The sequence below is a fragment of the Furipterus horrens genome, unplaced genomic scaffold (genome assembly GCF_987537825.1).
Source record: "Furipterus horrens unplaced genomic scaffold, mFurHor1.1.pri manual_scaffold_11, whole genome shotgun sequence".
NCBI classification, from domain to species: domain Eukaryota; kingdom Metazoa; phylum Chordata; class Mammalia; order Chiroptera; family Furipteridae; genus Furipterus; species Furipterus horrens.
Window position 1 is genome coordinate 95,721,979 of NW_028327181.1, and position 27,961 is coordinate 95,749,939.

At 46.7% G+C, this 27,961-nt stretch overlaps 2 protein-coding genes across 7 annotated transcripts; one reads left to right on the forward strand and one right to left on the reverse strand.

Moving 5' to 3' along the window:
- Positions 1–221: 221 nt before the first annotated feature.
- Positions 222–16,214, reverse strand: VCF1 (VCP nuclear cofactor family member 1). 3 transcript variants are annotated; one of them, XM_090291280.1, is made up of 4 exons: positions 15,340–16,214; positions 10,839–10,938; positions 2,288–2,347; positions 222–868 (listed from the first exon to the last, which is right to left on the reverse strand). In XM_090291280.1, the coding sequence occupies exons 1-4, from the start codon at positions 15,561–15,563 to the stop codon at positions 626–628; spliced, it is 627 nt and encodes a 208-aa protein (XP_090147406.1). In that variant the 5' UTR covers positions 15,564–16,214; the 3' UTR covers positions 222–625. The 3 variants fall into 3 exon arrangements, with proteins under 3 accessions (XP_090147406.1, XP_090147407.1, XP_090147408.1); XM_090291281.1 differs by lacking the exon at positions 2,288–2,347; XM_090291282.1 differs by lacking the exon at positions 2,288–2,347 and having other exon boundaries at positions 709–868; positions 10,839–10,856.
- On the forward strand, positions 15,680–26,310 carry MTNAP1 (mitochondrial nucleoid associated protein 1). Of its 4 annotated transcripts, none has more exons than XM_090291277.1 (6): positions 15,680–15,986; positions 16,422–16,563; positions 17,673–19,179; positions 24,355–24,462; positions 25,014–25,118; positions 26,231–26,310. In XM_090291277.1, the coding sequence occupies exons 3-6, from the start codon at positions 17,700–17,702 to the stop codon at positions 26,251–26,253; spliced, it is 1,716 nt and encodes a 571-aa protein (XP_090147403.1). In that variant the 5' UTR covers positions 15,680–15,986; positions 16,422–16,563; positions 17,673–17,699; the 3' UTR covers positions 26,254–26,310. The 4 variants fall into 4 exon arrangements, 3 of the variants coding, with proteins under 3 accessions (XP_090147403.1, XP_090147404.1, XP_090147405.1); XM_090291278.1 differs by having other exon boundaries at positions 15,680–15,924; XM_090291279.1 differs by having other exon boundaries at positions 15,951–15,986; positions 16,454–16,563.
- The last annotated feature ends 1,651 nt before the right edge of the window (positions 26,311–27,961 follow it).

Here is a 27,961-nt window from a genome sequence, read left to right on the forward strand (position 1 = left end):
AGTCTGAAAGATATTCTCTCTGGAAATACAAATATATAACGAAGAGAGAAGACAGTCATCAGGGAGGGTGCGCACTGACAGTCTCACTTGATCACACTGTTCTGTTACAAAGGAGAATAGCAGGACACCTACATACTAAGAGGTAGTATGGCAATCTCAGTGCAAGACTGAATCAAGCTTTCTGTATTTTGGAAAAAATGTATGTTTTTTCATGGAAACTATATATTCTTCACTAGTTTATTGAATTTAAAAAATTGAAGATCCTGCATTTTTAAAAGGCCTTTTTTACATGAAGTAGAATTTCTAATTGACAGATTTGGAAATCAGTCTGACTCGGACAAACTATGGATTCAACACGCAGATGAGATTTCCTCATACCAATACCTTGACATGGATTTGATACCCACCCTCAAAAGAATTCTATAAAAAATTGCTTCAAAGCCCCTTTAAAATTGCAATAGTGCAGCAAAACCACAAGTAAACAACTGCCTGTTAACCTGTTATTTCAAATATAGACCGAAAAGCCAACAGGCATTTTTGGTGCAACCTTTTGGAACACCGTAAGACGCAGTGTCAAATCTGCACAGTGCTGTCCCTTCACAGAAGGCACGCAGCAGCCCGCCCGTCATGTGGGCGGCCGGCCCCGGTGCTGCAGGCTGTGGAAGTGCGCCTCCCGCAGCGTCTGGTTGATGTGGAAGTACAGGCCTTGGCACAGTGCCGACTGCTCGGGCGCGGGCTGCGGGGTGTTGGGGCTGGACCCGGGGACGACGTGGTTCAGGCCGCTCTCGGGCCCGCTGGCCCTGTCCGGGCTGTTGATGCTGCTGCCGCCGCTGCCACTGCTGCTGCCGCCACTGTCGCTGCTTGAAGACTGGAAAGGAAAAGGAGCAGGTTCTTAAGTCTGTTTTGTTTCCTAAGGACTCTGCTGTGGTTTAAGTTACAGCGCCCTACTGAAGGGTGTTCTTCCTACCCAATTTGAGGAGCACCACCATCAAAACATACACTGGGCTTTACAGCTTACCAAGGATGTTCTCCTAAGATACTTCATCCTACCCTCGCAACTACCCTGTGCGATCGATGGCAGTACTGTACTCCTTACACCCCTCCGCAGTGACAGGGTCCATATCGGAGCAGAGGCCTACTGCTGCCAACCTTCAGCTGCATCTTACTGCCTTTCCATGTCTTCTCTACCTGCCTTTGTCATTCACTCCAATTGCCACAGGAAGAAGGTCTCGGCCTCTAAGGGGAGTATCAATCATTGACACAGGGTGTACAAAAGGTGTCCTCATACAAGATGGTTTCTGGGCACAAGTTAAAAAATAAAAACCTGTGACAATGTTGCGGTTATCATCTGTCCAGGGACACATGAAATGGTATTTTCTAAATGCAGAACACACATTCTGAAAGACTAGTATACTTCTTACGAAGTTATACTGCCATTTTTGCAGTTCGATATGTGTATGTGTGTGCATGAACTTGGCTCATGTTTTTTAAGGCAACTAATGTGATTTGGTGTCTTAGTCATCTTGAAGAAGCTACTCAGAAATCTCTAATAAGAATCACTCAAATCTTTCTTCCAGTAGTAGGAATCTCAAAAGAGAAGGCAATGCTAAGGACCCTTTCAGAATTATGGTACTGTACAATGTTGATTTATAATAATCAACAACCCCAATCACTTGATTAGCACTCTTCTCTATTTAGAACTCAATACAATATTGTACTTGAAAGAATCAATACAAGAGAACATTACGATTCTAGTAAATGATCTGGTGTAAATTTTTTGTAAGTCATTAGCCATTTGATACATCTAAGTTTATATTCCCTAAGACAAAGATATTGGTTTTAAAATGTCTGCTTACAACAATGTAGTCTACATATAACAAAAAAGACTGGAAGCCCTGGCTGGTGTGGCTCAGTGGATTGAGCACTGGCTTGGGAACCAAAGGGTCACTGGTTTGACTCCCAGTTAGGGCACAGGCCTGGGTTGTGGACCAGGTCCCCATTTGGGGGAGCACCAAGAGGCAACCACACATTGATGTTTCTCTCTCTCTCTCTCTTCCTCCCTTCCCCTCTCTCTAAAAGTAAATAAAACCTTAAAAAAAAAGAAAAAAACTGGAAAGAAAGAGTCCATGGTAGTTATGTTAGAATGGAGGGATTATAGATGCTTATTTTTTTCTACTCTTTACTATAAAATTTTTGCGCTGTGGTTATTATGTATTTGTATTATCAAAATAAATGTGAGATCATGAATATTTAACGAGCAGGTTACTACACTAGATAAGAAACCCACCGCGCAGAAAACTTTGTTTCCTCTTAGTCTGTTTTCTTTGTTTTTCATTACAGGTACTGTCTGAAAATTAAGGCAAGAACTAGAATCAGTTTCTAGTAAGTCAGATTTCCATCTCAAATTATATTTATTTCACAATATAACAGCAAAGGTGACACTACTCTGAGAAAAGGGGGAAGTTCTTTAAGACAGGGAGATTAGAAAAGATTTCTGTACAATAATCATAAAAAAGGGTAGGGAACGAGACACAAATATACTAGCAATTTCTAGTCCATTTTAAAAATCTTGTATCCTTATAAAGACACACATAGAAATGTTTAGTGTGGCCTTGTTTGGAACAGCCAGGAACTGCATAGAGCCAAAAATATCTAATAAGGAAATTGGTTAAGTTATAATACATGTATATAAAATGTAATACATGAATTATAATTCATGACAATGAAATTCTATTCATCTATTAACGATATGCACACACCAAGATAGAAGTCTTTAACATCTTTTTTACAGGTTACAAAACAGTATATATGTCAGCTAGTTTTAAAATGTTTTTCTTTAATGTAGATACATATGTATACCAAAAGTAATCCGGAAGGATATATGTGCCAAAGTATTTAGAATTTAGACCTTCCTTTTTTTTTTTTTTAAATGTATTTTCTGTAGCTTCTTAAAAACAAACAAACAAAAACACCCAACATTTCTTCTGAGGAAGAAAATGCTCATGAGCAAGGCCGCCTGGCCTCCTTGAACTCCTTAAGAGCCGCAAACACGGCTTCAGCTGTCTCCCTGCACTGCGGAGGCCAGGGATCCCCTGGGGATCCGGAAGCATCAGATACCTACTACTGCCACCAAAGGGAAAAATAACACATCTCTTTCAAGATACTTGGGCTCTATTTTCTGCTAACTCATGTCCTCTCACTATCGGGGAGGCTTCAGGGGTAACCTCGCAAAGACTGACCGGTGTCTCTCAAAGGCAGCATGAAACCCATTTATTTGGTGGGGGGCAACCAGCATTAAAGAAAAACAGAGTGTAAGCTGCTACCTGGTCCACGCAACTGTCTTTCAGGTATTCACAAATACATTTGATATGTACTGGGTCACAATATAAACATTTCTATGGAAAAGGGTAAAAACTGTTTGAAAGTTACTGTAACCGGTCTTATTAACGCTGTCAGCCGTCAAGGAGGTCCACTTTATGAGATAAAGGACAAATCATTACTTTTCACCCTGAAGGCACAAAATCAAATTTTAAACCGTTCTGTCTCATAAAATCAAAAACTTGAAATAGAAAAAAAAAAAAAAAAGTCCTGTTTCACACACTGAGGGGAACTTCTAAGTATCAAATCCTTGGGGTGGAGGGGGCACCACCTGACTGCATGGTTTTGAGAACTGGCGGGGTGTTCGCCTTGTCCCTATTCCTGTCGCCAGCTGCTTCCCTGAAAGGGGCCAGAAACCCTGGGGCTGAGGAAGGGTCATCAGATAGGGACCCTGTCTCCAGGCCCCTGGTTCCTCAGACCCCTCCTCGTTTACCCGAACCCCCAGTTAGAAAGCCCGTTTCTGCTTCCTGAGCTCTCCGTGTGGGCTCCGTGCTGACACTGCCCAGGGCCTTCTCCGTGTCAACTTCGTATTAAACCAAAAGAGAGTAAGGTCATGACCCGTGACATGAAAACCCTTGCGAATGCAGGTACACAAGCGCAATACAGTTAAGGTCATGAAGGCTCTGACCGAGTCTCTCTCTAAATGCACAAATGCACGCCCCAGGACCCTGCGGCGACGGCCCCCAGCAGGAACACCATCCGCCCACGTGTCCGGTACCTGCAGGCGCCGGGTGCGGCCCAGAAGGACGCGGGGCTTCTGCAGCAGTGTCCGGGCCAGGGGCCCGCCTCAGGAGAGCCTGGCTCGGGGGAGCACAGACGACTCTGATGTCCGGCCGCTGCCCTGACAAACGTGCGTGCCCACCGCGTACCAGGAGGCCCTGCGCTAAGGCTCCCTGGTCATCTCCTGCCCGAGCTTCATCAAGAGCATGGTGGCAATACAGCCACTGATAAGGACAGGACACGGCCGACGCAGGGACAGGAATCGGGCAAGCAGTGTAGACAGAGGGAGCAAGGAGAGGCTCCTTAGAATGGATGGTGTCTGCACTGGGCCCGGAGGATGAGGAAGCAGCTTTGTAAGGAGGGCGTGACAAGCCGGGAGAACAGTGAACGACACCAGGAGAGTTCCGGGGAGGAAAGCTAATGGCGTCGTGTGGCTGCGCCCACTCCAGGAAGTGTCAGCGAGACAAAACGGACTTGTCCGTGAGAGGTCACGGCCAGGTGGTTAAGTGCCCGAAGTCTTCAGGGACAGCTGCCAAGCGTGTCAGGGGATCTGCTAAGATGAACGGGGTTGGGGAGACCGAGCAGAGACCAGCTGGGAATTTTACTGGAACACCGAGCAGCAGGGCAGGCCAGCACGAGGACAGTGACAATGTCACTGAAGGCGTGTGTCTCACACCCACAGCCCAGAGGGAGAAGGCAGGGATTCAGAAACAGACATCCAAGCGGACACCAAACACCTGGGACAACACGTGCCAAATACAGCTGATCCTTGAACCATGTGGGGTGTTGGTTAGGGGTGCTGACCCCCTGCACAGTCAAAAATGCGTATATAACTTCTGATTCCCCCAAAACTTAACTACCATGGCCCACTGTTGCCTGGAAGCCTTACCAGTAACGTCAACAGTCAATCAACACCTATTTTGTACGTTATATGTAATGTATTTGCCTAATAAAGCAAGCTAAAGACAAAGAAAATCATAAGAGAAAATACACTTCCAGCACTGAACGTGCTTACTGTAAAAAATGCATGTACAAACGGGCCAGCACAGCCCAAGCCTGTGCTGTTCCCGGGGCAAGTGTCCTCGGTGCTCAGGACACACGTGATGAATAGAGTGTCAGTGAGCCCTGAGAGAAGTTCTGCGGTGTCGGGAGGGAGCCAGGACCGAGAGGGGACAGGTGGGAAGCAGACAGGACGCACCGGCAGCCGCTGCAGAGAATGGGGAGGCTGGCGGGGAGCAGGAAAGAGAAGGCGGCGTGGGCTCAGGGGAAACAAGGCAGAGGTGGGCTGGGAAGGGGGAGAACCCGGGAGTCCTGGTCAGAGAGGCAGTGCCTGGGGAGACTGAAGAGACGCAGAGAAGGGTCCTCGCTAGAACGCAGAGCAGATGAAGGCAGGCAGAGGGACTCCCACCTCCTTCTCTCTGGCAGAGAGCATTGCTCCTGCATGAAGACGCAGAAACCGTAATGCAGAGGACAGGGAAGTTAAGGAAGCTCGTTTCCTTAGTCCACAGGGCTCGCACTACCCACCACGGGACAAGACCCCTCGGTCCCTCGGCTAGGCCCACCGTTTACGTCACTCCCAGGGTAAGAAGCCGGCTAAGAGATAACCCAGAAGTACCCATGGGAGAAACCACTCACCTCTAAGACTACGTCTGCTAATGATGCCCCGGCAGGCGCGGTAATTACTGAGTCTCTCTGCTTCGTAACAACAGAACCTGCATATGTGTGTACACATATCACCTAAAGCTGTTTTGCTCTCTCTCCGTATTTAGAGAAGCAGATCATCCGCGTATTTTCTTTCCTCTCAAGCCCCAGCTTTCCCTCACATCCACCTCCCCAGTCACTGGTGCCTTTAATTTAGGTGAGCCTCAGAAGCAGAAAGGAGCCTCAGTCGCTCCGCACGCTACCGCCCTGGGGTCGCCCGGGAGCTCATTCTAAGGCTGCTGTGGAATCCGGAGTAAGGGCGGAAGATGCTCCTAGCCAACTCGGCGGGAACACCTAATGTCAAATCCTGGGCTTCCAAAGTGCCCCCAAATTAAGAGCACTCCAGGTCTGCTTATACCAGAGAGACGGCAAGATTCCAAACGGATTCAGTAGGTTATTTAAACCATTTTCTAGAGATGCGAGGGTAGAAAACGCAGGTGGTCAGTTTCTGTGTCAATACTTAAAAAGCAGGACCATATAATGTGTTTCAAGTTCCTCCATAACTAAAATATTCTATAATCTATAACTTCATTTTGTTTACATTTCAACAGTCCAAAACTAATCTGTACCTGTACAAAACACGTGTATATGTGGACCCTCATTCCTTAACAGACATGATGTTCAGTTTCAACATGAAGCTGCCTGAGGCAGCTTTTGACGCTGGGAGTTGATGTGATGAATACAAACATTCCAAGGACTTAAAACTGGGAGCAAAGTTTCTTAAAATACGCAGGACAAATCAGACTAACTTTTGAAAGGACGGCTCCTCCATTTTGAATGGACCTTTTTAGACGTTAGTTTCAGAGTTAATTTGCTGCAGGGTTTTCAACACATAACCCTGACAGTTTTACCCAAAACGTTTCCTGGGATGTGCCCACTACACTATAACAGATTAAAGATGAGGACAGGCAAACACCAAGAGCCTTAAGATACCTTTGAGAAGTAATGCTAAATATTCCACTGTGATCTAAATTCACATAATTTAAAAAAATAACCTAACATTCAGCTCGATCTAATTCTTAGAACGAATGGATTTATAGAATCCTAATTTTAACAATACATGGATTCCCCTGGCTCCTGTTACTTTTTAATCTGTCACGCCTCTACATTTCCATAAGAATACCCCTGGGATTTTAGGATTATGACATCAAAAATGTTCCCCTTCCCAGTAGAGACAAGAAAAAGGCAGAGGCTATTCCAGGGAAGCCACTTCTGCTTCATCTCCACTTTTCCCCATCCTCTACTTGTTACTTCGCAGCGGTGTGAAAAATCAAAATGGTCTTGGTAGGTTAAAGAATTTAATAAGTTAGGGTCTTGTAAAAAAGTACTGCTTTTATTTACTCAGGCAGAGCACTTCCTACAAGGCACACCAGGAGCTGGATTTACACGGGAACATCTCCTGTATTTTGCAGATAAAGGTATTAAAACTGAAGGCTAAGAGGGTTACTCCTACAAGACACAATGAGAACCGAAAAGGCCAGTCCCTAAAAGAACAAATTTGTAAGTTAAATCGAGCTAGTTTTTACCCATCCAAATAATCATCCAAGATCAGGAATGTCACGTCCATAGGACAAGGACCCAACAGGAGGACACAAATTGATAAATCACTTCACTTCTCACTCACCAAGAGAAAAACAAGCCAGACTTAGACATTAACTAACGTAACTCACACAGAATGGCTTTACCCCCCCCCAAAAAAACGTTATTCCTATACTAGTAATTTATATCTCAATTTAAACAATACCATCCTAAGGCTCACAAGTCATTAAATCTAAGACACTAGAGTTACAATTCAAGGTCTTCAAACACCAATTAGATTTTTAGAAAGAAAAAAAAACCACTAGACCCCAGAGTCCTCATATTTTTTAGACAGAAATCAAAAATGGCTTTCTCGCTAATGCCATATCAGAGCACTGACTTGGAAAACCACTTTGCAGCTGTTCCTCTCTGTTTCTGGTTCCGGAGCAGTCGGGGAGCGCACCGCCCCTCGTCTGAGTTAGCACAGTCTGTGGGAACCTGCACCCCGTCTCCTGGGGGAGGGCACACGCCACGGGGAGGAGCAAGCCGCTCAGCACTCAAGTTCTCGGGCGCCCTGACCCTGCCTCTTACTAGCTGTGCACCTTTGGGCAAATGACTACTTCTCTGTGCCCCCATTTTTCCATCTGAAAAGTAAGAATAATGACACCTATTGAAATGACAGGAAGAAAACGCACAAGTGGAGTACAAGTTTGTTCCCACACAACTCATCTGGCAGGGCAGTTCACATTCTTCAGCTCCACAGTGTCTAGAAAAAAAGGGGCATGCACTATCTCCATTTTTCGGGTAATTACACTTTCCCTGTGGCGCAGTTTAATAGTTTCACAGAAATCAAACACTTCACATCTTACTTCCCAGTACTTGCCGATAGTATCGCATTTACGAGAAAAAGATAACTTTCGGGAATTTTAAATCTTAGAGTTAAAACAAGTTCCTTCCAAATGAAAATTCTTCAAGTTACAAGAAAAAATTCCAAAATGACGTAAGTATTTCAGGAATGACAAAGGAAATAGTTTTTCTGAATGAGTTAGTCTTAAGGAAATTTACCTCTGCCCTACCTTAGAATTAAAAGGTAATATTTTCATTAATACAATAACTTGTTATATAAAAAAATAATCCATTTATAATAAATCACTTTAGTATTTCCTCTTCTATACACAGTTGTCAAAAAGCAGCCAGAGGCCCCTGACCTTGGTATTTTTGTTACAAGCACAATGATCTAGAACAGTGGTGACCGACGATTCAATTATTTAGGGCTTAACTTTCCATTTTAAAGACTTCCCTCTGCCTTTTGCGTCGCTAGCTCTGCCCGGGTTCACTGGGCCTCATTACGTGTTAATGCCACTGCCGGGGAAGCAAAGCGCCGGAGGCCCTCGCTCAGATGGCTGGTAAAGGCTCAGCGGCGAAGCTGAAACGGGGGTCACAACTGCCGTGAAGGCTCCTGTGAGTTCAGATTACCGTGGCAGATAAGGAGTACGGTGCTGGCCGTAAGTGATAACAAAGACGATCTAGGCCATCCCCAGACAGAGCGGTTTAACCACTGAATTGCTTGGGACAAGTAAGAACAAGACACGCGAACCTACAGGTTGAGTAACAACAACCTTGTTTTCTTCGGTGATGGTAACGCACAGGTTTTAGAAGGGGAGTGAAGGTTATTTTCTACACACAGCAATTAAAACAAAAACTAATACTAGGGAGTTTCACTAAAAACAAGAGACCGGACATGTTTAATATCTGAAACGTGACAGTTTATATTCCTGTTCTCAGCCATCAAAACTGTACATGTCGGCCCTGGCTGCTGTGGCTCAGTGGGCTGGCTGTCATCCCGTGAACTGAAAGGTCAACAGTTCAGTTCTGGCCAGGGCACATGCTTGGGTTGCTGGCCGGGTCCCCAGTTTGGGGTGCGTGAGAGGCAACCGATAGATGTTTCTCTCCCTCCCTCCCCTTCTCTCTAAAAATAAGTACATAAAAATCTTTTAAAAAAAGAAAAGAAAGAACACTGTACATACAGGGAAAAAGACCAATACAAAGAGTTACATCTGCTACTACGACTCCTATACCTTCGAAGGAATATGATTACATAGCAAAATTTGCATACAGATACAAGTAAAGAAATATTAAAAGTAAACACTGCACCCTCTTTTAAAGAACAGCCTTATAATTCCAAAGAATAATGGAGACTCAATTATGTTACAGTTTTATCACTGGATGTTCACAGCAGCCTCTAATCTTTGGTTTTCTTGCATCCATGAGATTCCCCAACTACCACATTAAACAGAACTCAATAACTCTTCTTTTAATCATTTTTTTTAAAGGAAGAAAAAGTGTGATAGGAAGACTTTTAAAAGATAAAAGCTACAGAAACTCAAGTCTCTGTGTAAAAGAATCTATATGCAATTTTCATTAATTGTTCCTCAGTGAACTTTACCCACATGACAGTCACTGATCCCCCACCCCAGGGGGACTTACTTTGGATTTCTGACAAAGACTAGATATAGGTCAAGCCCTATTATCAAGAACTAATTACAAATCAGGTTGTGCAAGAATTGTGATATACAGAATTCTGGTAGAAGTTATGAGGCTACAGCTTAGGAACCTTTGCCACTGCAGAGTTGCCCTGTTAAGGCACCTGGTTTAATGATGGCATCACTTCATTTTGTATTTATTTTTTTTAAAAAGGGCTATTTAATTTATTTTTTAGAGAGAGGGGAAAGGAGGGAGAAAGAGAGTGAGAGAAAGAGATCTGTTGCCTCCCACGTGCCCCCAACTGGGGACCCGGCCCGCAACCCAGGCATGTACCCTGACTGGGAATCGAACCCGTGACCTTTCAGTCCGCAGGCCAGAGCTCAATCCACTGAGCGACACCGGCCAGGGCAACAGTAGCATCACGCTAACGTGAGCTTCCCTTCCGCCCTGTGACCCGACCTTTCTAGTGCACAGAGTTTCTCTCCAGTGTGCACATGAGGCACTCCAGGAAGCCTCAACATGGCGAGCTCTTTCTCCTTCTCCACTCGCTCTCCCGCTGCTCTGCCTCCCACAGCAGCTCTTTTTAGAACAACACAATGAAGAAGTAACAACACTGAAAAACAGGATTCTGTGTCCCTATACAATATGTACCACGAATGCCTACAGTGTCTCTTAAAGACATGTGAATTGAAACAAAATATGCTTGCCTTAAAGACATGGTTTTATAAACTATTAAAAAATAAGTTGGTTTCTGAAATATCAAAGAAGGGCTGGCAAAGGTTCATGAAACTTCTGACAAAAACAGATTTGGGGGTGGTATGTGTGACTAGTGTAGGAGGCACAGGCGGCTTTGCTGGGAGAGGGCGCATAGCTTCCTCAAAGGGGTCAGGGCTCAAGAAGAGGTTGGAACCACTGTAATCAAATAGATCGTTTTTATTGATTCAAGGAATAATTTTAATACATGAAAGGAACTGGGTTATTGAACTCCAGCAGGGAAAACAGCAGAGACTCTGACCACACCTGACCATACTTCCTACCTCTGTGTCCCAGGAATCGTGGAAGACGGGGTTTCTACTGCTCCTTTTGGTCTGGGGGGGAAGGTGGTGGTCTTCTTCACTGCCATTCCTTCTCCTCTTCCTGAAATTAAATCACAGGAGGGAAAAGAATCCAACAATTCATCTTTCAGACACTTAAAATTGTAAACCACGACAATACAGAAATTTGCCCCCTCACCTGAGAAAATATAAGTCATCATGCGATACCCCAAGAGGTTAAAATTGGAAGTACACTGTCACTAGGCTCAAAGAGCAAAAACATAAAATAGCAGTAAGGTCAAGCTTCAATTTGTGCGACTAAGTTCAAAAGGAAGCTTGGCCATCTTAAATGCCTACTGTGAATAAATCGGAGCAGGAAGGTAATGACTGGGCTTTCAAACTCCACCTGATTAAGGTTTCGTCTTTCTATCCTACCTGAAATTACGATTCCAAGTTACTTAATTTTACTCCCTTCCACATGACAACAGCTAAGTCAGGAATGGCTGCCTTTGCCTATCTTACCCTTAAATCCATACAGAAATGGTGCTACCCAAGAATATCCACAGAGGTTTGTGGGAGATGCTCATCTGTAGTTTCTCTTCATCCCTGATTTTCTCCCAATTATCACGTTAAACAAACACACTGGAAAAGCTGCTCCTGGACAGGAACTTATCATTCTGGCCACACATGGCACCAGGGGTTATGATATTAATAACCTCCCCAGATTGCTTCTTTGAGACTGCAGCACAAGCTGCTTAAAATGCAGAGGTTTAAAGAAAAATCAGCCCTGGCTGGTGTGACTCAGTGGATTGACTGCCGGCCTGTGACCAAACTGTTGCTGGTTCGATTCCCAGTCAGGGCACACGCCTGAGTGGCCAGCTGGGTCCCCATTTGGGGGTGTGCGAGAGGCAACCGATCAGTGTATATCTCTCACACATCGATGTTTCTCTTCCTCTTTCTCTCTCCCTGTCCCTCTCAGTAAAAATAAATAAAATTTTCTAAAAAGAAAAATCAGACCCTTTGCTCAGTCAAGTGTTTTCAGACATGGAAGAGAGACAAAATGCGTACATTTTCTATGCAAGAGTCTAGTGTTGGCAGAAGACCTTCTAAACCTCAGTTAGAAAAGGGAAATAAATTACAGAAGGGATCGTTTTAAGTCAGAATCCCTGGGACTGCGCTGTCCGATACAGTGACCACTAGCGCACGTGGTTATTTAAGTTTAAATTAACTGAAACTAGATAAAGCGAAAAACCCGGTCCCTTAGTCACCCTAGCCCGTCTCAGCTAGTGGCAGCGGCCCTGCACAGCACGGACAGGGGAGCTCCCCCCACTGCAGAGAGGCGACAGGGCAGTGCCGGCTACGGGCCAGTTTATGCGAAGCAACGTCACCTGCTGTAATGAAAACTCTGAAAGGTTCCGATTTTTAGAGCTAGAGGGAAAAGCAGCCTTTCGGAAAGTACTGGCTCTCGGCCTACAGTGTCTTCTACGCAGTTACACACCTTCTTTGTGACCAGGGTGGCTTATTGGGGCTGGACTTTAATCCTCAGGTTTTCAGGTGGGAGCTGGACACAGAAGCAACGCTGTCACCCTGAGCGGCTTTCCCTGCACTCTGCGACAGTCTCAGTACATGTCACATTAGTAACGTGCTTGGCTCCAGTTAGGCTTGGAATGATAAACAGTGGGTGTGAGCTCTGATAAAGCCCGAACCAACCAGCCAGCAGAGGGCTACAGACACCCTTTATGCCACTCTAAGGCTCAGCATTTTGGAAAATAAGATCATCGTTTCTGCTTGCTACCTTTCTCCCAGGAGATCAGATCGTATTCACACGTTATCTTGAAGTACTTGGAAACCAGATGAATACCAGGTTTTAATAATTATTAAGTACATGCTATTATCATAGATTTGAACTGAGAAATTGCTTTCATCCGAATATGACCAGAGAATGCTCAGGGGAACACGAAGAAGTTACAGAGCAGTGTCTAATGGAAGGCCCGTTGACATCCAAAGAGACACTCACAAATAGCAGTAAGTTGGTCCCCAAATTCTTCTTTGATCAGTGTGACAACAGCTGATCGTGCTTTGGGCTGCTGACTCACTCTTACCAAACTTAGAAGCCTGACCAAAACTTTCCAATTTCCTCATTTAATTCTTGTCTTTCCAGTGACAAGAATACAAACGTCAAGAAGGCTGCGAGGCAAAAAGAGGGTGAAAAGAGAGGATGGGCTAGTTCTGCAGATTTCAGCTAAACTCCGGGAAAGTCACCCAAACTATCCCAGCCTTATAATTAGCTGATTTCTCAAAGCACCAGCACTTTCTCTTTCACCTGGCGAGGGCCCTCTCTTCTGGATGGAACTGGATTCAGAATGAGCCCTACTTGTTCTTCAAGTCTCCTTCTTCCAGGCTCTTTGCAGATTCTGTCGGTCAAACATTCCACTTTGGACAGTATTGTCAATCCCTGGCAAAATACAGCTTCATGCTCAGGTCTATCCACACACAGTCAGTCAGATTATAGCTTTCAACATTAATGCCATAGACCAGGTTATAATTCTAGCAGTCATCCTATAATTGATTATATTCCCCCTCACCATCTAGTTACAGGTTATTATTTAGCATCTGCTACTTCTAAGGATGGCCGATTACATCACTTCCTTATTTCACTTCTCTCCAATCTTTCTGAGACTGACTGGGCATAGAAGAAACCCTGAAGAATAGAGGCCAGTGGTTTTCAAAAAAGATATTAACAAGTAACAGAACCCTTTCTTCCTACAAAAAAAAAACACTCAGAATGTGAGATAAAGGATCGTCTGGTTAAAGAAGGGGGATTCCCTGCCACACACCTGCTCCTCTGTGGCTATCCCAGTATACTGTGAAACAGTTTGAAAAACCATCATCTTTGACCAACTCTCCACCTTAAAATTGAGGGAACAGACCCAGAGACGTGAACCACCTTGGAGCTAATGGGGCTGGCAGAGCTGGTCCACTGCGCACCATGAGACACGGGGTGGAGAGAAAAACAGGTGGGAAACCCTCGTCCAAATAAAACGACCTTTTAGAGTCACAAGTGGCCAGTATAAACACGTTGACATTATCTGTGTTCTGGAGAGGAGGAATCCAGAGTATGTGTGTGCAGGTGCTGGATCAAAGGAATGTCTTCGTAGGAACCATTTCAGCTTCTCAGATATGCGACGCATCCCAAGAAGGGGAAAGAACGGCCGTCAGGTCAGGCTTACGAAAACTTAAGGCCTTTGTTACGAATTCTGACAAGGCAGCGGCCATTGGCCCCTAGTGTCAAATTTAGTCCAGTCTTATCTTCTCCGTAAAGAGGCTTTAAGCCTCACTCACTCCAGGACCCAAAATAATCCGATGCATAAATTTGAGGAACCACAGCTTTTCACTACTGAAGCAAATAAGCTCAGGAAGCTTTCCATAATTTTAATCCCATGAATTAACTCTCCTCCAGAGCGGGGTCCTCACCTAAAGACGGCCAATTACATTCAGCGCCAACGAAAACACAGAACAAGAAAATACAGCGCATCATCTGCCAACCCTACTGGCTGCAGCGTCCGCTTCGGGCCCCGAGACCCTGTGGAATAAAGGGAAGAGCCGCGAACCCGGAGAGACCCGGGCGGACCGCCTGAGCTCTCTAAGTTTGTTTTCTCATCAGAAAAAAATGGAAGAGGGGGACTTTGTGATCTACAGGTTTTCACTTCCAGCTCCACGATGAGGGGTTTTTCTAACTTGAAATAAAGCTGATCCCCTTCGTTCTGGGGTACCCACTCCCAACTTTCTTCTCTGCGCAGGGATCGCGGGGTGGCCCGGGCTCGGCTGAGCCCTTGTCACGCAGGCTGGAACCCCACAGCCCAAGTCTAAGGCCGGGCTCCGTGGGAAGGAACCGTAACGTGATGTCAGCCTCCCTCTCTCCGGTCTCCGTAGGCGAACGGACCGCATCCAGCCTGAGTGCGCGCTGTCCAAGGCTCGGCCAGACTCCGCCAGCCGCCTGGGTCGTCGGCCCTTCCGCGTTCACAGCCGCCCAGGGCACGGATTCTCCAGTCTAGCCTGATCCCGCCCGGCGGCGGGCTGAGACCCAATCCTCCTTCCTGACCTTGGGGAGCCGGCAGCTCCCCGGGCCCTCACCGACGCACTAGGGGCTCGAAGATTAGCCATTCTTCCCATCCCCCCACCCTCCTAAATTTAGGGCAGGGAGGCTTCAGGGCCACCGTCTCTCTTCCGGGACCGACCAGACTTCGTTTCAAATAGAGGCGGGTGGGGAAAGACGGGTTTAGGGGGAGACCCGGACCCCGGAGTCACTCCGCCAGGAACCCGCAGGGATGAGGTACAGAAGCACGCTCACGTCCCGCGCCCCTCCTCCCCCGGGCCAGAGCGCCCAAATAAAGACCCGCGGAGCCCACGCTCCATCGGATCCCGCTTAGTGTGCGCCCATCGACTCCATCCTCCAAGGCAGGCGTGAGGGGTTGGTAAGGAACGGGGGTCCCTGTGGTCTCACCTGGGGCGGAGGCGCTCGCTCATGGCAGCCGGTGAAGGGGAGCGACGCGAAGCCGCTCTGCTGCGAGAAGAGGGAACAGAGGGTGTTGTGTTTCGGCGGCCGCCACGCCCACCCCCTCGGGCCTTGGCTCTCGCCGAGGCTCGGGTGGACTGAGCCGGTGGTGAGTACCCCTCGGTGGGACCCGTACCACTGCTACTTCCGGCGTCTGCTCCTCGCCCCCCCATGTCGCAGCCGCCGTGGTCCCGCCCTCTCGCGGCAGCGCAGTGACGCTTCTGGGCAGCGCTGACCGGTAGCCCCGCCCACAGGAAAAGGCGGACTTGGAGGGGGAGGAGCTACCGGGAGTCTCTGGGAGAAAAAGGGTCCTCGTCAGAGGTATCGGGAGCTTTCGCCTGTTCACAGTTGAGCGGAAACAGCGTAAAAGTCAAGGCAGATTTAAGTGAAATTAAATTATGTCCTAATAATACGATATAAGTATTTGACTCAAGTCCCTGTGAGGTAACAATTCTTTTTAAAAAATAGCTGAGAAGCACCAGGCACTCGTGTGAGACGGCCTGCCACGGGTCCCGGGACGGGGCGTTGAGAGCGGTTAGTGAAATTCTCTGGGGGGCTTGTCGCGGGGGACGTCCTGGACTTTTCTGTCATGGGAGGTGAGGACGCTCGTCTAGGGGGAGTCTTGACGGGCGTGGCTTTTTCTTCTAAGGCCCCAGCCCTAGATCTGGGAGCGATTGTCCTGAGCCGAGAGGGGAGCCGATCGGATGGCGGGCCAGATGGGGACACTTCCCGGGTCGCAAAATGAGCCCCCTTCGGCGTCCTGGCAGCTCCAGCGCCTCGGGCCGCGGGGCTGCCTGGCGGTCCCCACTCTCTCCGTTGGAAGCTGAAAGCTTTCTGAAAAATAAGGGAGCGGGGAGGAGGGCGGGCGGGGAGAGGTTCGCCGGGGAGCGCAGGCGGAGAGGGCGAAGCGTAGCGGAACTTCCAGGTCGGCCCCGCCCCCGGGAGGCCGGGGAAGCCTTAACCCTCTGCTTTCCGGAACGCCGAGGGGGCCCTGCCCTGCTGATAACACCGTGATTTCTGTCTGGTTCCAGACTGTCGGCTTCGCTGATTGTGTCTTGCACAGGCTGACGTTATCTAGTTTCCTTCTGTCAAACTCGGGAACGACGATCGACGGGAAGCATGCGGATCCAAGAGAAACCACCGCAAAATTAGCATCTTCGCGGACAAGATCGGGTAAGAAAGCAGTTAGGCGCCCACGATCAGGCGTTATCATGAGTGGGTGGGGAGATATTTCTAGTAAGACTGAGTGCGAGGGTGGAGTACGGTAGAGGCAGGCAGGTAGTCGGGCCGGGGTCTCAAAAAGTTAGTAGCCTAAGGCCAGGGCCTGGCCTCTTGTGTTTTTGTAAGTGGCGGCTCAAAGGGGTGACCTCCCGGGTAAGAAGAATTACTGTCAGCCTGTTGGCAGGAAGCAGTTCTGTTTTGCCTGACTTCCTGGAGGATAAGGTGGGTTGGTTGCTTTCCTAAAACATGATATTGTAAATGGTTTTAGAGTCTCACTTTTGACCTATTTAGTGGTCAGAAGATACTGATACTTACAGCACTTTTGATAATCATATTTGCGTGTGTATGTGCAGAGGAAGAACTCATTAAGCAAGTATCACATGCCAGGCTAAATACGCAGTCCTGAGAACACAGCTGTGCACAGAATAGACGCGGCCTTGCCCTCTGCAACTTACTAATATTATGTTAAATGTTAGCAGAGCTTCATTTCTCATGCTTAGATCATGGAAGGGCTAATACTTTCTTCTTGTACCCAGTGAATCTGCCGTACGTACCCCTTTAGAAACCACTACTATCATCAACTGCCTTCAAATCCTGACCTGAGGGTTTTGGGTTGTTTTAATGATGTGTTTAAGGCTTTTTAACAATTTGTTTACACTCATGGGATATCCAGTTGACTTGCTACAATTTTCAATAGCAAACCTTTTATTCTGACTAGTATTTGGACATCTTTTCCTCCCACTGATCCTATTCACCTCCTAATCAGGGCTGTGGATTTGATTGTAGTGATTGATTCTTAGAAGACCTCCTAAGGTCAAATACCAAGTATAAGTGGGGCCAGGGGTACTAATCTAGAAATCAAACTCTCTCTTCTATTTTCTGCTTCTGTAAGAAAAAGAATAGATTAAAATAAACTTTTAAAGACTTTTATAGTTTAAATAAACTTTTAAACTTTAACCCAGGGGTTTCTGAATAAGTTTAAACGGGAGGGAACAAATAAAATATTGGTATTTACTCTACAGATTATGTGCTCCTCATAATCTCATATTTAACTTTCCCAGGACTAGGAGAGCGAGATTCCACCCAGAATGGAAGAGTGTCCTTATTGTAAGAAGCCATTTAAACGATTAAAATCCCACCTGCCGTATTGTAAGATGATACAACCAACTGTGTCTGCAGATCAAAATGTTCGTCAGTCCAAGCAGGCTACACTCCGATGTGCTAAGAAAATGAAAAGTCCAACCAAAGATTTAATTAAAGCTAACGAGAGAGAATTGGGGACAAAGAGTGTGAAAAGAAATACTAAGCTGATAAGGGACAAACCAGAACAGACTATTGAGTCCTTTCCCCTACCAGCTATTGGTTTGGAAAGAGCAAGTAATACAAAGGCAGGTAAAGACATCAGGAATCAAATTCCACTCTCCCTCAAAATGTTAAACAATCCTAAACCAAATGACTTGCTCAAGGGAGAAACTAAGGCTCAGTTTTATGCACCAAACACCACTATTCCTAAAAGAGAACTTGCCAACGATTTGCCTAAATCAGGGAAAAGTAGAAGTAATCCTTCAGAAACTAAAGCATCTTTATCTATTGGCCCAATGGACCCTTCTTCGTCAAATCAAGATAGGAAGTATTCTTCAGCCTTACCTAATGATGTACAAACCACTCCTGCTGATTTAAACTTGGACAGAATTGATCCCTCAAGACAGAAGCTTCTAGTAAAATTACTAGACATGCCTACTGGTGATTATCACAGTTCTCCCATGAATCTCAATGATGAAGATAAAAGAAAACGAATGTCGTGTTCAAGCAATGAGAGAGGTTCCAAGACCAGGGACCACCTCTCAGGAGCCTATTCTGATGTTAGAGACTCTGAGAATGAGGAAAAGAACATGAAATCACAAAGTTTAGGTCCTAAAGTTAGCCCATTAGGTAAAATCCAGGTCAAGAAGAACCCAGGAAAAGGGCTTCCCCTCGGAGCAGAGGCACGTGGGAGCCAAGGACATGCAGAGAAGAGTGTATCTGTGACAGAGATGCAAGAGCGCTCTTCCATGAGCGATGTCTTGAAGAACTTCAGTACAGATGAGTCGGCCACAGAGAAGAAACCTCGAGATGAGGGTCCCAACTTAACTGTGTTCACACCAAGGGAGGTGACTTGCAGTAAATTTCTTCCTGTATCACAGTCATGTAATCAAAGTCTTACCTCTCTGGCCATAAAATGTCTTCAAGAAGAGAAAGCAGAAGCCTGTGATCATAATCAAGTCCGTGCTGTAAAGGCGCTGATGGAGAGTGAGGGGCCCAAACCTGGCCGTGGGCCCCAGGCCTCCCACCCTGAGTGCCGGCAGAGTTTGCCTTCAACCCAGCCTTATGCTTCTAAAAGCCTCTTTACCAGGCAGGTGGCTGTTGTCCACCGGAAGACCCTTCCTAGCTCCCTGGGGCTGGAGTGGTTTCCAGAGCTCTATCCTGGTTATCTCGGACTAGGGGTGCTGCCAGGGAAGCCTCGGTACTGGAATTCAGTGGCCCCGAAGCCTCAGCTCATCAGTCCCCAGGAAGAAAGAATGTCACAAGGTAACCATGCTCCTTTTCAGGGGCCATCAGCTCATACAAACTACTCTGTGTCTTTTGAATTAGTAAGATTCAGAATACTAATATTTTCACTCATTTAGCTTTTCTTTACCAGGGCATTTAAGTGCACTGGACTTACAGTTCTGAAAGCATTCCCTCTTGCTCCAGGGGTAACAGCGGTGTGTGGCTCTCCCTTCCCCTCCACCGGTAGCTGCAGGTTGGACGAGGCCGGGCTGGCTGGTGATACTGATAACAGTTGAATTTCTACACTGGAAAGAGGCATGGCCCGTAGAAGAAACTGGGTGGGTATTTAAGCTGAACAGACGCAAGCATGAAGACATGGGTCCACCTAAGTAGAACAAGCACTGTGTTCAGATTTCAGTCAGGACCAAGTTGTACACAAAACAGGATCCACGTTTATAATCAAATGCAACATCTCATAATTTAGAATAGCAAAGAAGGTACAAGCAGACACTACTTTTGGATTTGGGGGCCGGATGGGGTTAAAACTGTCCAGGGAGGCGCACCATTCAGGTGGATAAGCACAGGTGGAGGTTTAGGAGATGAGGGCGAGAAGAAGGTGTGGAAGTCCATGTGCTCACACAATCTGTCCACAGAGAATAGGCCGCGAGAGCGGAGCCAGAAATTGAGCCTTGAGACGTGAGCCATTAAGGTGGGGGGGGGGGGGGGACAGCGACTGGACATTGAAACTGATATGGACTGTGAGTCTGTCTCTTCAGAAGCTTCCTAGATACTCCTTGCTGATGCCTAGAATAGCTTCACTAGCGGACAGGACTTGGGCCCAAGAAGTTCCTGACAGTCATTTCAGGTACCCTGGTTTTCTTCTGATTGTCACCTGCAGGTATTAGACTGCCTCTATTGCAGTACGTAAGATTTCCTCATCAGGAAGCTTTGGATTGCCCCTTGCGTTTGTTTTTGTTTGTTTGTTTTTTGGAATAGTGGTTTTGGTCCTTTAGGTTTATTTGGACAGGAGATCTATAGCAAATCAGAATAGGTTCACAGCTGAAAAACTTGTATGATCTCTTCCTAAAGGGATATATTTTCCCCTATGGAATATCCTATAAATGATCACATATTCACTCAACACCAATTTGGTCTCAAAGCATTTTCTTTTGTATTTTCATCATCACTTTCTAAAGATGTCAGAATGGAGGTGTATCAGGTAAAGAGTGTTAGCCAAAGCTCCATTTCCTTCAACTGCCTCAGCAATTACTGGTTTTTCTACAGACACACAGGCTCTCTACAGAGTTGTAGTCTGAAGCCCCGCCCCCACGTTAGGCATAGAATGGATATTAACAATCGCGTTGCTCTGGGGCTTTCAGGTTGCTTCCGCCTGTTTTCTTATGTTGCCCTCCCCACTCTCGCGAGGTGGGCAGAGGGATTTTATCTGTTTTGGAGATGGTGAAACAGACACAGAGAGGATAAGTGATTTGTCCAAGGCCATGCTGCCAATAAATGGTAGGACTGTAAGCAGGACCCGATCTCCTGAGGCCCAGTTTAATCCTTTCCATTAAGCCACGTTGGAGAAACCTGCCATAACTAGAAGCGCAGGTGCCTGTCATGTCCCTGCTTCTCTGCGATTTTCAGTGGCGTAATCACACAGCCCGTAGCAATCTCTCTAGCACATAAGACTTCTTTATTTTCTGGACTGCCCTCTGTAGCGCTAAGGAGTGTCCTTGATACGTCCCCTTTTTGCTTTAGAAGAAAAGGGCAGGGAACTGGTGTTTGTCATGTGACGACTGTTTCATTGTGCTTGGTGTATTGCATTATAATGTTACTTAAACCTCATAACAGCTCTGAAGTGATGTCACTGACCCGCCCTTTTTCTCAGGTGAGGAACCTGACCCTTAGACACTAAGTGATTTGCTCATGTGCCTACAGTAAGTGGCAGCCAGGACTCAAATCCAGGTCCATCCGACCTGTACACACATGGTCTTTAAGTTATTACATCACTTTAATAGATCCCAAAAATATAGTAATAATGAAGTAAGAGACACAGTATCGTGTCACCAAATCACTAGGCTTGTGGGATTGATTATGGGGGAGAAATGACAATCTTTCCTTCAACAGTAAGTTCCTCCACAGTAGCGGTTAGGAACTGTTATGTCCTTTCTTTTTGGTTACAGTCTACAATAATTGATTAGTTATAGCTATCAGTGTGCGGCCATCCCAGGGCCTCTAGTTCTGTTATAAACCCAAAAACTAGCATTTAGTTCCACGATTATTGTTCAGACTTGGATGCTGTCACTGAATGAGACCCTAGGATCTCAGGTCAAGACCTGATTGCTCAGCTGGCCAAGGACTTCAGCGTGGCCATCTAAGTCTACACGGATTAAAACGCAGTGCAGCTCCTCAGCTCTGTCATTTCCCCAGGCGATGGCTACCTCCGTGACTGCAAGTTAAGGCCAAATTTTCATGGAATCTTTGTAGAAGAGCATGGGCTAGATTCCCTTGCTCAGACAAGACCTTTGGTAGGCCGTTCAGCCTTCTTTATCTCAGGACGCCAACTCATTTCTTTGATACCGGCGGGGCCAGTGAGCTGACAAGAACTGAATTAACTCCATGTCAGCTGTGATGCTTGCGTATCTGCCAATCCCAGGAGACTGGTCTGAAGCCCTTTTGTAGATGAGAAGACTGAGTTTCAGAGAGGATCAGTAACTTGCCCAACATCAAGTTTCCGTTAATGGTTGGCATCTTACATTGCCCGATGGTCTTTGCCAAGCTTTTCCAGGCAGTGTTTCTTCTGCTGGCCCTTGGGCTTCGAGATGATGTCAGATACGCTGTCCTGCAGAGGGAGACCTGTAACAGCAGCTAGTCCTCATCCACAGGATACCTGAGTGAACGATATAAAGTGATTCCACCAAGGGACAAGGTGCCCAGGGTCTTGAGAATCAAAAGACTATCTTGACATTTTGACGAAACCAGGTGGAACCAAAAGCTCTCCTGACTGACGGAAAATGGATATATTTTGGTGCCTAGGCTAGGAGAGCCCAACGCAGACTGGTAGTTCCGAGGACGCCAGAGTTGTAGTGAGAAAGGAATGGAAACTCAGCTTCGGGAGGTCAGCGGCATCAAGAGTCACCTTTTGAGGTTCAGAAAGGATTTTTGTGGGGTTAATACAAAAATTAGTAGTTTTACTGGTCTTGAAGAAAACAGGTTTTGTAAGTTCAAGATCTAAATCTCAAGAGACTCAACAAGTACACCTGTCAGAGTCCCCGGCAATAGGAACTAGTTTCCATGGTTCAAAGGAGAGCTTTCCAAGGCCCCGTAGCCTTAAGAATGTTCCGCCGGTAGCACTCGGCTGAGCCTTTGCAGAATTCAGGGTGCTTAAAGATTCCTAGGAATCATCCCCAGAGACTGATTCTGAAGTTAAAGCCTAGAATTCATCTTTTCAGGCATTTTCTGAGTGCTGACAAGCAGCCGAGGCAGACAGCTGCTGACGGCGGAGGTGACGCAAGGGCTGGTGCCTCAGGCCCAGCTGGGGAAGAGTCTGGAACAAATGATGGGGGAGGGGGCGGGGGGTTTCGAAAAACACAGTTCATGTAACTACCGAAAGCAAAACTTGGCTGATGGGGAAACCAGAAGGTAACGTGAGAAAACCAGATAGGGTCATAGGTTTTTTAAGACAAAGAAACAACTAAATAAAGGCTCTTTTCTGATCTCCAGACAGCATTGCCATCAATAGGGCATCCATGTGAGATGTTTGAGATGGGGCACAGTGGGAAGGGCTTAGGATAGTCAGGATCAGACTTAAGCAGCAATATGATAGGCCAGGATTAGGTCCCCTGTTGGCCAGACAGAGGAGCTCATGAAAAGGGGTGTTTTTTAGAGCATGTGAGTAATCAACAGCCAGAGACTTGGGGGGCGAGTCAGATCGTGGGTCTGGGATTGCAGAGCAATGACAGGAAATGTTAGAGGTCTACAGGGTGGCTGAGGGTTTTCAGTGGGTGCGTTAGCAGGGCCAGTGTCACTGGAGAGTTAGCCACATGTGTCGGGTTTAAATGTTAGGACATGGGGTAAAAGACAGTGTCTGGGAGGTGAGATGGCAAAGGCACAGCAGAGGTGTCAGCAGCCACCGGCCCACAGCCAAGCCCAAAGGGATGGAAATCAGAGCCCGGAGTAGCTAGGCAACGAGACGGCATTGGAAACACTTAACAGGACTGGGTTCCGAGCCGATCTCTCCTGGGCTTCGGTATCCCGGCTCCGGGCCTGAACTGATGTCATGCACGTAAATTGGACAACGTGTAAGGAAGGAAGCAGGCTCAGCTGGTTGGAGAAAGAACGGTGAGGAAGCCACCCAGTTCCCGACGCTGCTGAGAAAGTGCCACAATCGTGGTTTCCATTAAGTTGCTTCACCCGGCTTTTCCTTCGATGTTTTCCGAGATGAATGGGTTAAATCATACTTTGTTTTTTCAAGAGCCTAATCTTCACCTTACAGGAGAATTATCTTCTATTTAATTTCTTGGAAGCCAGCATGGTTCTTTTCATTGCTGCGTAACACAGTGACAATCATTTGGATAGTATTTTTACATCCACAGCAACCTTTACCACACCTGCTAACGTGTTTTAAATATTTGCTTAATTTATCCCTTATCCTGATGAACCAAACCAAGACCAGAGAACCAGCAACAGAAGAGATTCCCCACCTATCATAAAACACAGAGAAAAGCAGGTACAGGAAAAGTGTGAATATTAGCATAAACCCTCCATTCTGGTTCTAGTAATAGCTGTGTATTGAACATAAATAAGCAATGCTTGCTGGTCAGCAGCAGTGATGGGTACTCGACACGTTGATTGCAGACACAGTGACAAGTAGCTCTGGTTCATACAATTGTAGAAAGCCATGCTTCTTACTAAGGTGTTTTAGCAGATGATAGAAAATAATAGCAATTCATTCATTAAGCAAATACACATAGATCATCTGGGCAGAATATTCATCAGATCAAATGTGTATCCAGGTCCTGACCCCCGGGGCTCCCTCAGCCTTTTGACCTGCGCTGGGCTGCTTTGGCTCTTGATTGCTTGGAGGAGCAGCCCAGGGCACCTCTTCAGAATATGCTTCCCCTGGGCCTAGCCCTGGGAACCTGGGGTACTGAGTGCTGGGGAAGAGGAGGGATTCAGATGAACTATCACTGTGACTTCTGTTTGGAACCGCAGTTCCTTTGCTGGAAAGAAGCCCGACTGCCCTGTGGAGTGGGGAACCCCCGACCAGGCTCACCGCCTGCAGCGTCTCTCTGATGAGGCTCTTGGGAGCTGTGCAGAAAGGTGAGGCCAGAGGCATTGCTTGCTGGGTTCTGTGGTTGGTTCCGAGCCTTGGGAGAGCGTCCCCCCTGCTTTAGTCATGACCGTTCCAGCGTGGCTAAAGAAAAGGGACAAATGTGTGGTCTTCCTGCTCCTCTGCTTGGTTTCCTTCTGGAGACATCACTGGGAGCGCCGAAGGGGATAAACAGCAGGGCCTTTTATTGAACAACTCTCAGTTGTTAATACCTGCCCCACTTCTCTGCCCTCCACAGCCGTCCCTCCCTTGCCCACACTGATTGTCCCCAAGCCAGGACGACCCTGACCCTTAGGTTAACTCATCAATCGTATTAGTCTCCTCCCCACTAAAGGTCATCACCAAACTCCCAAAAACTGGAGCACCTAATTTAAATGTCTTCAAATGACGGTCTTCTAGACTATAGCCTTTTCATCTGTGTAAACATACACATGGCAGTGTATGAACTTCTGAGTTGCAGTTCCATCGCCCAAGCTAACTGGGATGACTGGCAGGCAGACCTCAGGCACCGTTCACGGCAACGCTGTTTGTATTCAAACAGGCTGGGTCACGTGCAGCAGCGCCGTGAGGAATGGAGCTGGTGGCTTCCGAATGTTCTTCGCAGGCTACTTCGTCCTCTGCTGTAGCTGGGGCTGCAGGCATCTGAGTAAGCCTTTCTGTATTTTTAGCCTCACTTACAGGTCACATCCTACTGCACGGGCCTCCGGAGGGATCCTCCGAACTGCTCTTTATAGCTTTACAGTTTGGCACCGTCTGACATGCCGCCAGTGCCTGAGCTAGTGCCTGAGGCGCTGGGAGCCCTTTTCCTAAGAGGCTGTGGTTATGATGGCCTTTTGTAAGACTTGGCTAGAGCTTACATCATTGCTTTTGTGTTCCATTTAACGTTGTCACTGGAGATCTGTTTGCCTCCGAGAAGATCAGGGCCATTCTCCGTGGTGACTTTTTAATTCCTACCTAAGAACTTCTTTTTTGGATGGCAATAGCTCTCTATCCCAAAAGAAAGGAGAAACAGAATACAGCTGTCACTCATCAGCTTATAGCTGTCCTAGCTAATCTGCTTTTAGCAATTAAAACACAAACACCCTCCTACTTATGGGTTTCAGCTTGTACCAGGTCTTACCAGGAGGAAAATGCCTGGACTTCATTTCTCTTTTGGTTCAAGATGCCTTTGGCTCATTTTTTTAATGTATTGTTTTATAAAAATATAGTTAAAAGTTTTAAAAGACATATAGAAAGGTATTAAAAGAGCCCTAACACTTTCAGATGAAAACTTTTGGTGTAAAAGATAACCAGGAACACTCATGGCCAGTAGAATTCACAAACTTCTAAAACATCTATCAGGTTTGACTCCAATTGGATCTTTGAACTAATTCCGTGCCCGTCAGTAGGAGAGCGGGCCAAGCAGCAGAGCCGGGACTGAAGCTGCTCCCGCCTGGTGCCTGGCAGCGCAGGGGAGGGCCGGACCACCACACCTGCGCAGCCGTGACAAAGGGGGATTCCTTTCTGACCACCCCTGCATCAAGGGAGGCCCGGAACCCTCACAGGGGAAAGACCTTCCCTGCAGCCCCTACCTGTGCGGAGGGGACACCTGGGGTCGCTTTTCACATCTGTAAATTGAGACTGAAGACAGGGTAGCTGAAACTCCTCCCTGCTGCCTAAGACTTTAGTTCCGAACTTAACAGAATGATCTGTAGAGGCAAGAGAAAGAGTCGATCACAGTGGCCTCTTGGATCCTTACATTTATCTCTTTCTCCAAAGAGCTGCCTCGCTGGCACAAGTGACGGCGACCTACCTGGATGCCGCGTAAGAACACCCCGGAGTGCCAAGGAGAGCGCGCTGGCGACAACTGCGGGACACGGTGGTTCACACGCCCAGTTGTGCTGGGGGCGGGAGGAGGGAGGGGAGAATAAATTATTGAATCTACAGCAGTTATTTAGGAAGCATGCTTTTTCATGGGGGCACATCTGGTTTGGTACGGCTGTTTCCTGGCTTGCTCTCAAGAGTGAAAGTTACTGAAAAAAAGTCAGTTTGTTTTATCATAAAAAGGCTGACATTCAACAAAGCTTGTCGTTCAAATTTTTAGTGATTTCCCAATTCTCAGTAAAAACTAATATCTCAATTTTAAATCTTTCTCCCTGAAATTCTCTAAACCTTGGCATATTACTATTCATCTGTACTAGACACTGAGCTGCATATACGCCGATAGAACGTTAAATCACCTTTTGTACGTCTCAAGCAACTACAGCAGTGAGCCAATAGTTTCAGTCTATCATCTCTTCCCGGAAACTTCTCAGAATCCTGCCTCTGTCCCTCCTCAAAACTTTAAGTGAAATACTTACATTCCTTTCACTTTGTTAAGAGTTGTTTCAGGCTGGTGGGTTTTCCTGGACTCTTCCCCCATCATATTCCATGTTTTTCTAATTTTATGACTTCTGCTTTAGCTCCTAGAGAGTAACTTGGATACTTAACAGATAAAAAAAAAAAAAATCTGTAAGTATGCAAAACAGGTGGATAACTTTCTTCAGCCTCTTTTCTAGCACAGGGGGTTGATTCTGTATCACATAGAGACAGGCCTATATCTAAAGATCTTTTATACACACACACACAGGGGTGTACAAAAGGTTTACAGTTGTATGAGAAACAGTTTATTCTTTTATTATTGTATTATTAACCTACCTTTGCCCACTCGTGTGTGTGTGTGCATGCACGCTATCTTTTTGCTTGTGTTATCCTCCAGCCAGAATACATGAGTCAGGCCCTCCTTTGTCCGAGTTCCTTCAGATCACAAGAAAGCAGGTGCGCTGTTCGAAGGCCAGCATGTATTTATTCGCACATCTCTTCTCAGAACCTGAATTCTGGCTCTATCTTCTGCTTTATCTGCCTTTTCCATTCCCAGTCCTCGGCTCCTCTCTTCCTCTTGAATTATCCCCCGTGGGAATAATTTAATGCTGCATCAACTTAAGGAAAGGTATACTGGATTTCTCCATAAGAAGAAACTAATAGTTGAGAGAAAGAATACTACATTTACTTATTTTAGTTTACTATTACTAAGAATTTTATCGTATCTCCAAAGCAAGTCCCTTTTCATTTGAAAGGGCTTTGTGCCCATTCTTCGTAAATGCCCTTAACAGGCACTTAGCATCTCCCGGGACCTCCCCCTCTGTCCTCACTCTGGATCAAAGGCGCTCAGGGTAACCTGTCAACAATGTCCTCTTTCTCGGTTCCTCAACACCCACAGCCCACTGCCTGTCCTGTCAAGTCTTCGGGAGCACAGCCCTACCCGTGTGGTCGGGGGCTGTTCTCCCTGCAGTGGCAGAGCTGGGTAGTTAGGACAGAAGCCACACGGCCCGCACACCTGGACGTACTTAACTGTCTGAGGCATCACAGAAAAATGTGCCGACCCTGCCCTGGAGGAAAGGGGCACCTCACGGTCTCCGCGTTGGGGGGATGAAGACAGGGTTGTGGGTTAGGAAACACTAAAGCAGAAAC

Excerpts from the sequence above, each read along its gene's own strand:
- VCF1 (XM_090291280.1), bottom strand. The coding sequence starts at position 15,563 with ATGGGGGGGCGAGGAGCAGACGCCGGAAGTAGCAGTGGTACGGGTCCC. Across the intron at positions 10,939-15,339 it reads AGCGAGCGCCTCCGCCCCAG|GAAGAGGAGAAGGAATGGCA; the intron begins GTGAGACCACAG and ends ATTTAATTTCAG. Across the intron at positions 2,348-10,838 it reads ACGATTCCTGGGACACAGAG|ACAGTACCTGTAATGAAAAA; the intron begins GTAGGAAGTATG and ends CTTAATTTTCAG.
- MTNAP1 (XM_090291277.1), top strand. The coding sequence starts at position 17,700 with ATGGAAGAGTGTCCTTATTGTAAGAAGCCATTTAAACGATTAAAATCC. Across the intron at positions 24,463-25,013 it reads CTTGGGAGCTGTGCAGAAAG|GCTGGGTCACGTGCAGCAGC; the intron begins GTGAGGCCAGAG and ends GTATTCAAACAG. Across the intron at positions 25,119-26,230 it reads CTGGGGCTGCAGGCATCTGA|AGCTGCCTCGCTGGCACAAG; the intron begins GTAAGCCTTTCT and ends CTTTCTCCAAAG.